Source organism: Leptopilina heterotoma, unplaced genomic scaffold (genome assembly GCF_015476425.1).
Source record: "Leptopilina heterotoma isolate Lh14 unplaced genomic scaffold, ASM1547642v1 Lhet_174, whole genome shotgun sequence".
In the NCBI taxonomy this organism is placed as follows: Eukaryota; Metazoa; Arthropoda; class Insecta; order Hymenoptera; family Figitidae; genus Leptopilina; species Leptopilina heterotoma.
In genome coordinates this window covers 300,641-311,833 of record NW_025110890.1, presented here as the reverse complement: position 1 = coordinate 311,833, position 11,193 = coordinate 300,641, and the positions used below count along the sequence as shown (strand labels likewise).

General features: G+C 30.9%; 2 protein-coding genes across 2 annotated transcripts; both read left to right on the top strand.

The window, feature by feature from the left end:
- The first annotated feature begins 105 nt into the window (after positions 1-105).
- LOC122499724 lies at positions 106-2,117 on the top strand. The gene is made up of 4 exons (XM_043608199.1): positions 106-236; positions 1,228-1,517; positions 1,621-1,722; positions 1,915-2,117. Exons 2-4 carry the CDS (start codon positions 1,248-1,250, stop codon positions 2,053-2,055), a joined length of 513 nt encoding a protein of 170 aa, XP_043464134.1. The 5' UTR covers positions 106-236; positions 1,228-1,247; the 3' UTR covers positions 2,056-2,117.
- A 764-nt stretch (positions 2,118-2,881) lies between these two features.
- LOC122499721 (protein O-mannosyl-transferase Tmtc3-like) lies at positions 2,882-10,118 on the top strand. The gene is made up of 11 exons (XM_043608195.1): positions 2,882-3,697; positions 4,172-4,308; positions 4,419-4,500; positions 5,636-5,735; positions 5,816-5,931; positions 6,006-6,178; positions 6,262-6,517; positions 6,595-7,056; positions 7,178-7,468; positions 7,579-8,046; positions 9,298-10,118. The coding sequence occupies exons 1-11, from the start codon at positions 3,506-3,508 to the stop codon at positions 9,904-9,906; spliced, it is 2,886 nt and encodes a 961-aa protein (XP_043464130.1). The 5' UTR covers positions 2,882-3,505; the 3' UTR covers positions 9,907-10,118.
- Positions 10,119-11,193: the final 1,075 nt, after the last annotated feature.

Below are 11,193 nucleotides of genomic sequence, written 5' to 3'. Positions count from 1 at the left end.
ATTTTTCGGTAATTTTTAAGTAACTAGAAGTTTATTTAAAAAAAACCCGGTGACTTTAATTTGAATTTGAATTTTCCCGCGGTTAGATGCGGGTCATGCGCATTTTGACTTTTGTACCAATGACGTAACAGTCGTACATAACCTAAAAAAAAGGGACAATATAGTTTCCAAGTCTCTTTTATAAAATCGAAAAACAAATTTAAAGAGTTAGATTTGTTTATTATTCGAAACTAAAGGTAAGTATTTTTCTTCTACTTACTGAACTATCATTTTATACAAATGTCAAGTCTTTATGGTTTAATGTCAATATGTTTTGTTTGTTTAAATTTTACTCTTGTGCTCAAGATTTACAATACCTCGGGAATTTTTTATTTTTAATTGACATTCTTGAATTTTTCTTTTAAACATATGCAATGAATAGCAAAATTTCTAAAGAATTTGAAGCCTATGATACAAATTTTGTAAATATAACATAAAATATTAAATTTTAATCAAATATTGAAAAATATCCATTTTACCAGTGAAGGAATGTTGACCAGTAAAAGAACAGTTGTATTTTCCAGTGAAAGAACATATCAAATTTATATTAATACAGTGTCTAAAAATAACAAAACTTATATGAAAAACGTTACAAATATTTTGAAACAATTTTGCAACTTACTATTATTCATATTTTCCTGATTACACAGCCAGAAATATTATTTAATTGCGCCTGAAACTTGTAACCTTTTTTCTGTTTATGCTTCATTCATTTGTCATGTTCATAACCCATCAAAACATTAAAAAATTATTTTCAGAAATAACTTGCATATTGAATCTATTTTTTTATCATAAACTATATTTTGAAGAAATAAGGAACTAAAAATATTTTTTTATAGTGCTAAAAGTTATAATTTGTGAAATATCGTAATCGTGGCACACTTCAAAAATTTTGAGTCTTATTAATTTCAAAAATTAAAACTTTGGTAATTATCTGAATTTACATTTGCAGTCAGGTCTGGATTAAAAAAAGCGAATAGAAATATTTTTTTATTCTATCTGAAAAATATAAATTATTTCTGTACAGGTTTATATTTTTAGATTATTCTCATTCTGAAAAGGCCCGCAGGGTTGTTGGGCGAAAGTTAATGCACTTTTAGTAAAAATCTTTTAAATAAAAAATTGGATTATACAAAACAAAAATTATTAACATCACATACTGTTATTAATTATCATTATTATTTAAAGATCAAAAAAAAAAAAAAAAAATGGAGGAGATAGACCATAAGGGGCCCCATAGCCCAACTGGAGTCAGTAAAGCCATGGGTATCCAAGGTCGTGTAGCCGATGAAAGAGAAAGATGTATTGGAATGACAGCCGATGAACGTGCATGGCGTGCACAATGGCTTAAAGATCAAGTTCTCGAACACGATGAGCCAAAAATCCCCGATGGTTACTATCAGGCTCGATACAATCCAATAAGAAGATTTTATCGGTTCCCAATGCAGAAAGTGGAAGAATTTCTCACACCAAAACTTGTAAATAATTTCTATTTAATATTTCTATTTTCATTTTAAAAAATATAACAGAAAATAACTTTCCATTTTCAATTGAAATATAATTTTCCTCTCAATTTTCCAGGGTCTTGAAATGGCAGAAACTATTCGTCATTGCACCGCTAAAACCGCATTGGGAATAGCAATCTGTTACTTAGGGTTTTATTACTTCAAATATAATGCCGGGGTAAGTTGAGTTCAATAAAATCATTTGAAACAAAAAAAAAAAATCAAAATGCATTTCTTAAAGGTAAGCTTTTGGAGGATTATTCATATTTAATTATTACTAACTATCCGATTTTTTTAAAGCGAAAATCGGTTTTTTGTCTTCCTATTACTATTGTATTTAATATATTAATTTTTTCGTAAATTATTACAGACTTGGGAATCAAAAGGTGGCTGGCATGTAAGTAGATCGAGACCAACACTGTTTCTTGATGATCCAAATTGGCCAAATCATGAGGATAGACTTTATGCGAATGAATATTGTGATCAGGGTTTCAAAAAGTCACCTATATAAATTATTAGAATATACTTCCACTGCTTTAGTTATTTATAAAATAAAATTATGTATTCAATGAACTGTGTCTGATTTTTTCACTTAAACAGATAATACGACAGAATGTAAATATTGAGAAGGAAAAATAAATAAGACTATACTGTAAGGTATAGGGATGAGAAGGTTTAAGAATGACTGGAAAAAAAGAGAAGCAGAAAAGTTTTGCTATCTGGACCATTGGTTTTAATGCAGTAGAATGTAGACCTAATAATTATGGAAAGTGACATAATTATACTGCATCGACGGGTATAGGGATGAGAAGGTTTAAGAATGACTGGAAAAAAGAAAAACAAATATATTGTTAGTTTTATAATTACAGGGCTCGAACTAGGTCCGTAAATTTTAGAGAAATTACAAATGATTGCAGAAATTCAATTTTTTTCAAAAGTAATAAATAATATTTAAATATTAAAATTTTAGTTAAAAATATTCTTGAAAATAATAATTGAATTGATGATGATTTTATCACTCGGTTCGTATTTTTAAATACTTTCACTGGTTCGAGCCATGGAATTATTATTTTTTTAAATGAAATGAGTTTCACTTGGAGTGACGGGTACTTTAACCCCTTACCAACCCTTAATCTATAAATTTAAATATTTGGTATTATTCCAGTATATGGTAACCATGGTAACTGTCCCTGACAATATTTCATAGGATAATGTAGGATCCTATCCTTCGATAAATTTTAAAACACAGTCGAATTGAAGACAAATTAAAAAATAATGTTTGTAATAAATTAAGACCTTAGATTAAATTTTACAAGTTAAACCATTGTGATTAATATATCCTAGAGATTCTAGAACCTTTATTTTAAATTTAACTCCAAAGGTACATGGAGGGGTAGGTCAGGGTTTAAAGTAGTTACTACCACCACTGCCAGATAGCACTCACTGTGAAAGTAGTTTGTCTAAATACCCTCAAGAAATAAGAAAAAAAAACCCATTCAGTGAACCCACCGATCGTTGCCGGATATTGTTATACGTTTTGATTCCCTCAGATTTCCTCGATGTTTTTCACCGGTTCTGCATCACAGGAACCTAAACAACATTGGGTTTAGGGAAAATGCACCTAAAAGGACATTTAATAATTCTCGGCAAAATGTGCAGGTGCCTAGATGTAGGGAGTAATAAAAAGTGATAAAAATATGGGCTCACAAAAAATCAGATCAGGTTACTCCGAAAAGTAGTCGCGCGTAAAAATGACGTTTTGTCGTGTTTCGTTCTTGTATTTATTTACCGGTCAGATCCACCGTGGAATTACCTCCTCGTGTTGATACATTGTGGATCACTTTTTTCTTTCTCTCTTTCTTTTTTTTCGTTGTGATAAAAAGGCAAATAAAAACCGGTTGAATTATTCGGTTAATGTGAGAGTGAATATTTATTGATATGTTTGTATTTTGATATATGATATGGGAGTTCCTGAACGGGGTGTTTTGACGGCGATCGTGGGTATAACTGCGTTCGCCGTTTATTTTAATAGCCTCGGCTGTGGTTTTGTGTTTGACGACATCTCAGCAATTAAGGATAATCGAGATTTAAGACCTCATACGCCCTTAAAAAATGTCTTTTTTAATGACTTTTGGGGCACGCCGATGCATAAGGTAAATTTATTTTGTTTTTGCATAAATTCATAAAATTTGCTTCAAAATAAAATAAAAAAAATTCTTTGGCGCCATGACAAATATCAACCCTTGCGCTTGCGGCCATAGCATCAAATGCCTATTTGACATCCGCGTATTGATCCGCGCGTATTGTCGTTCCCGGTTCCTCTTTTGATTCGTCTACTTTGTTCTGATTCATTTCCTTTTCATCTCTCTCACGGGGGTTCTTAACCTTTTTTTCATTGAGGAACAAAAATCTCTGAATGTCCTCCTATGAATAGAATTCTATTTCCTTTCCTCTGATTTCCAAATGATATTTTATAGATGCCTGTAAAATATGTAAAATGCATTTTTTAAATTACATTCACTTGGAACTATTTTTGATAGTATGCAAAAAAATTCCAATAACCTTTTGCAATAGAATTACTTCTTTGAAATATTTAATTAAAATTTTTCTCTTATTTTTAAATACAGGAACAGTCTCACAAATCATACAGGCCACTTTGTGTTCTTACATTCCGTTGGAATTACCTGATCCATCAACTTGATCCTATGGGCTATCATCTGTTGAATGTATTCCTGCATATTGGAGTATGCATATTATATTTTAGGTTTGTATTTGAAAATTTTATTTAGCAACAGAATTGAAATAACTTATTAAAGCTTTCTAACATATTGTTTCAATATTCTCTAAATATTAATCATTAAATTAATTTTTCAGGACATGCTTGATGTTTGTATCAGATTTAGCAAGTTTTATATCGGCTGTGTTGTTTGCAGTTCATCCTATACACACAGAGGCTGTAAGTGAAAAAGACGAACTAAAATGATTAATTCTATAGAGAATTGATGTCTGAAGATGGATATAGGGATGAGGAGGTTTAAGAATGACTGGAAAAAAATTAAACAGACGAATTCTGTTTTCTTGGACAATGGTTTCAATACAATAAAAATAGACCTAGTGTTTAATTATAGACAGAAAGTAAATTAAAAAAAAATTAGGTTGCACCATTGAGTATAAGGATGAGAAGGTTTAAGAATGATTGGAAAAAAATAAGCAGACGAGTTCTGTTTAGTGAAACATTGGTTTCAATACAATAGACGGTAGACCTAATATTTAATTACAGACAGAAAGTAAATTAAAAAAAAATTTGGTTGTTTTTTTGTTATGGGGATGAGAAGATTTAAGAATGACTGGAAAAAAAGATAAGCAGACGAGTTCTGTTTTCTGGGACATTGGTTTTAATACAGCAGAAGAAAGACCTAATATTCAGCTATAGAATTCAGTTATAGTTATAGTAAATTGAAAAGAAATTAGGCTACACCGTAGGGTATAGGGTTGAGAAGGTTTAAGAATGACTGGAAAAAATAAACAGAAGAGTTTTGCTATCTGGAATATTGGTTTCTGTTTCACTACAACAGAAAGTAGACCTAGTGTTTAATTATAGACAAAAACTAAATTGAAAAAAAATTTTGTTGAACTGTCAGGTATAGCGATGAGAAGATTTAAGAATGACTAGAAAAGAACAAAAGCAGTCAAGTTCTATTATTTGGGACATTGGTTTCAATACAGTAGAATATTGACCAAATATTCAATTGTAGACAAAGTAAATTGAAAAGAAATTAGGTTACACCGTTGGGTATAGGGATGAGAAGGTTTAAGAATGATTGGAAAAAATGTAAGCAGAAGAGTTTTGCTATCTGTGTTAATGGTTTCAATACAACAGAAGATAGACCTAGTATTGCAGGCAGAAAGTAAATTGATAAAGGAACAGAATTAGTTATATAGGGATGAGACGAATCCGGAATAAAATTCTCTATTTTATTAATATGAAAAATAAAATCTAACAAAAATTGAATATTTAATAATTAATAGTACTCAAATTTAAATTTATGTACTTCAATAATTTAATTCATAAGATAAAAATGATTTAACAGGTTACGGGTGTTGTTGGGAGAGCAGAAACTTTATCATCACTATTTTATCTCGCTGCTCTCATAACTTACACAAAATGTTGCAAGAGTAAACGATCCACCGGTGAGATTACTTTTTTACCTGAAAGAAATATTAAAATTATTCCCTATTATGGTGGTTTATATAAACAAATATAATTTCAGGTTGGCAATCCCTGCTATTATCGATGTTTTTCGTTTTCATTGCAATGTTGTGCAAGGAACAAGGAATAACCGCAACCGCAGTGTGTGTTCTCTATGAGATTTTTGTCGCACAAAGGGTAATTAAAAATGAACTGTAAATTGTAGTATTACCTGTTTCTTTAGTTGTTAATTCCCTAATACTTTCTTTTAGGTGAGAGCTTTGGATATTATTTTAGCAATTAAGTCAACGCTTGATGGTAAAAAAATTTCTCCAACATGGTCGAATGAGGGCACAAAACGTCTAATGGCTTTGACCGTTGTTACGTTTAGCCTCCTTATTTTAAGACTAAATGTTATGGGTTCGAAATTACCAATATTTACCAGGTAAATACAATAGTTTCAAAAATTTATATTTGATGTAAGAGTAATTTATCAATTATTAATATATTAATTAATTAATTTTTTAGATTTGACAATCCAGCATCAGTGGCTTTGACGCCATCGAGACAATTAACGTACAATTATTTAGCAGCCGTGAATTTACGATTGCTATTTCTTCCATACGATCTATGTTGTGATTGGACTATGGGGACCATTCCCTTAGTAGAAAATATAATGGATCCTCGAATTTTGATGATTATTGGAGCACATGGAATTGTGATTGGTCTCACGATTTTTGCAATTCTAACTCGAAATCGTCAGACTTCGATTGTCATTATAATGGTTCGGAATAAATTATAATTTATTTGATGTTAAAAAGTAGAGAGTTGAAATTTTATCTATTTATTTATTTATTTCAGAGTCTAGCTATGATGATTCTTCCATTTTTACCAGCGTCAAATCTGTTCTTCCCGGTTGGCTTTGTAATTGCTGAACGTGTGCTCTACGCACCGTCAATGGGCTTTTGCATGCTAGTCGGCTATGGCTGGAGTGTTCTACGCGAACGTAAGAGTAAACGTTTGTCGACACTTTTTATATGGACAATATTATTGACACATTCGATGAAAACTTTTGCTAGAAATTACGATTGGTTGGATGAATATTCGATATTCATGTCCGGACTGAGAATGAATGATCGTAATGCAAAATTGTTTAATAATGTCGGACATGCACTGGAGAATCAGGGACGATTTAAGGAGGCACTTGATTATTTTAATATGGCCGTTCGTGTTCAGGGTGATGATATCGGAGCGCATATTAACGTTGGACGTACATACAATCATTTGAAAATGTTCAAGGAGGCTGAGGATGCGTACCTTAAGGTTTGTCTTCTATATTTCGTATTTGAATTTTTTTTTTCAAACAGTAGAGATTTTTTTCCCTATTTCTCAAATAATAGAAGAAGCAAAATAAAACTGTAGTTTCATTTTTATTTTCTTTTAGGCAAAGTCACTTTTACCAAAAGCGAAACCAGGAGAATCGTATCAGGCGCGTATTGCACCGAATCACTTGAATGTTTTCGTCAATCTGGCGAATCTTATAGCGAAAAATGCCACAAGACTTGAGGAGGCTGATCTGCTTTATAGACAGGCGATTAGCATGCGTGCGGATTATACACAAGCGTACATTAATCGCGGAGACGTTTTGATAAAGATGAATCGGACAAAAGAGGCGCAAGAGGTTTACGAACGAGCCCTCTTCTATGACAGTAATAATCCTGATATTTATTACAATGTACGTATTTCAGTAATTAAAAAACCATATTTTAATTTGATTATTAACTTTTCTAATCATTATTATTATTCCTAAAAAACGACATTAATGTAAATTATCGATTATTCCAGTTGGGAGTTGTTTTTCTAGAGCAGGGAAAAGCTTCCCAAGCACTCGCCTATTTGGACAAGGCATTGGAATTCGATCCTGAACATGAGCAAGCTCTGTTGAATTCAGCAATTTTATTGCAAGAATTAGGACGCGCTGAATTGCGTAAAGTTGCTAGAGAACGTCTTCTAAAATTATTGAGAAAAGACTCGAATAACGAGAGAGTTCACTTTAATTTAGGAATGTTGGCAATGGATGATCATGATATTGAGAGTGCGGAAAGATGGTTTCGTAATGCAGTTGCATTGAAGGAGGATTTTAGATCTGCTCTCTTCAATTTAGCTCTATTACTTGCTGATGAACAGCGACCCCTCGAGGCAGCTCCATTCCTCAATCAACTGGTCAGATTTCATCCCGATCACATCAAAGGTCTCATTCTTCTCGGGGATATTTATATTAATAATATCAAAGATCTGGACGCAGCTGAAAATGTAAGTTACCTTATACTAATAAGAAATAATCTTAAAAATAGTAGTAATTTATTTTTACGAGTGAAAGAATAAAATATCTAAACGTAAATCGTAAGCTTTTAAATCAGAGAGAAAAGGACAGAAGATATTTCTATCCTTTTCTCTCTCAAGTAAAAGTTTACGATTTATGATTAATATATTTCGTTGTGCGTTGGCAATTGATACAGGTAACTGCTTATATGCTCGTCCTTCCTACAATTATGTTATTAGTTCGTGACAAATCTATTTATAATAATATTAGTCATGTAGGTCATGAATTAGTAATATTGTAATATAGAAATTCAACGGTTTTCAAAAAAAGGTGTGCAGACCGGAAGAACGGCATTACTGCAGTTACCTGTATTTCAATGATGTCATGGTTGGGTACGCATTAATCGAAAAATCTGCAAGGATGGGAAGGTAGCTTACTTCATGTTAATATGAGAGAGCATCGAGTATGCTACCTTCCCAACCCTGCATTTTCTATTCAATCAGAACAAAGGACAAGTAAATACAGAAAAAAGAGATAATTTAAGGTATAGGAATGAGAGGTATCAGGTATAGGGATGAGAAAGTTTAAGAATGATTGGAAAAAAAGGAGATGAGTTCTGTTAATTGTCAGATTAGTTTCAATATAACCGAAGATAGGTTATTGATATAGAAAATTTAAAAGAGATAGGCGAAAGGGATTATTAATATTAGATTAAGGTATAAGGATGAGAAGGTTTAAGAATGACTGGAAAAAAAAGAAAAAGTGTACGAGTTCTACTTCCTGGAGGAAAACAACAGAAGAAGGTTGAATATAAAAAAAGGAATGGAAGCAGTGGTAGGTAAGTTTTGAGGTTAGGAATGAGAAGATTTAAGAATGACTGAAAATGGAAAGAAATCTACGACTTCTACTACCTGGAGCATTCGTCTTAAACTAACAGAAGAAGATTGAATATAAAAAGAAGAATGAAAGCATTATTAGGTGAGTTTTAAGGTTAGGAATGAGAAGGTTTAAGAATGATTGGAAATATAAAAAGAAGAATGAAAGCAGTGGTAGGTAAGTTTTGAGGTTAGGAATGAGAAGGTTTAAGAATGACTGTAAAAGAAGAGTAGAGATATTTCGTGGACACTTAGGTTATGAAGTATCCGAACATCTGTTTTATTTTTCCTCATAAAAAATATTTATCTTACATATTTTAATTGCATCACAAAGAATAATTTCGATTAAAATCCATAAAATTTCAGTGTTATCGAAGAATTCTTCAACTCGATCCATCCAATATTCAGGGTCTCCACAATCTCTGTGTGGTAATGGTGGAACGCGGTAAATTGGGACTAGCCGCTCAATGTTTAGAACGTGCGGCAATAATTGCCCCACAACAGGACTACGTACATCGGCATTTGGCAATTGTTAAATCACGAATTGATCGTCTACCACCAGAGCAACGTGAAAATCAAAAACCCGAAGAATCCTTTTGGGAAGGTATCACATTCGATGAGAATGTCGAGGATCCACCTGTTGAGCCATTCCTCGAGAAAAGTGATTCCGTCTTTATGAGCCGTTCAAATATTCATCATCGTAATTCCGAGACAACAAATAAACGTGGCGTTAAGAATATAAAAAATCAATCAACAAAATCATCGCAAAGACACAATGACGAGACAAAAAATGAAAGTACCGAACGAATGACTAAATCCCCAAATTCCAATCCTGGAGTTTTAAATGATATTTTAAATAATAATGATCTCAAAAAATTGGATATTACACGAGTGCATGGTAATAAAGCGAATGAGCAATTCAATCACACTGCAACAAATTCTCATTCACAAAAGAAAGTCAGTGCATTTTCTTAGTTTAATAAAAAAAAAAAAAGAAAGAAAAAATAAACAAAGAAAATTAACCCGCCGAATGTAATGTATAATGTTAATTAAATGTATCTATCGCGTCGAGGGTTATGATATACTTATTTATAATAGCTCCCATGTGTGAATACTAAATGAAATACAGAGTATTGTTTTATATGCTGTATAAAATAGGACGTTTTATAAAATATGTTTAAAACAAATTTATTTTGGCTATTTTTATTCTTTCCCCCACGAATATTTCCGTACTTTCTTTTTTTATTTAATTTACGACTACAATTTTCTATGCTTATAATTTGCATTTTCATTGATTTGAAGGGTTCATTGACCTCAATGAGATAATCATCTGTCTATTTCGTATAAAATCTACAGCAATCAATATATTATGTATTTAAATAAAAGCGAGGGTTGTATTACGTAATATAAGATTTTCACATAAAAAAAGTACTAAAAAAGTTTTACTATAGTTTTATTGTTTAGAATAATTTGCCGATTATAATTTTTTATGTTAATTGCCGTCTACCACGAAAGTTCTTGTCTTTATCTTTTTTCTCATATTCATTCTTATAAATTTTCATTCATAAAAATACCCTTTTTAGATTGTATATTTCATTGTTTCATTTTAATTCGAATTTCTGAAATTTTATATATATATATATAGGTAATATTTTTTTTTTTTAAATTGTTCCGTTTATAAATAAATAATTAAATTCTGGTAAAAATTATAATCTAATTTACGCATAAAGTCCAAATTATCCCTTAAAAAGTCAAATCACCCTGGTATTGAGCAATATGTTTAAAATTATTTTAAATAATTTAGGTAAACGTGTAGCATTTTAATTTACAAGTGTATTCTGTGGTATATTTTACCCCATTTAGTATATTTCAACCAAGTGGGGTAATCTATTTTATATGAGTCATATTGCCCATTTCAAATGGAATTTTATGGGTCATATTACCCCAATGGAGTTAAACAATGAAAATAATAACAATAAAAATAGTAGTAATAATTAAATAACAATAATAATAGTGGTAATAATTAAATAACAATAATAAAAAAATAATAATAATAATATTAATAATAATAATAGTAGTAATAATTAAATAATAATAATAAATATAATTTAAATAATATGCAAATAAGTTTACGTGTAACATTTTACCCCATGAGGAAGTCGTTTTACCCCATATTTTTGTGTCATATTACCCCACTTGCTTAAAATAGTTTCTTACAACAAATATGAAAAGAAAACAAAAGTGCATCGCATATATGTTTAC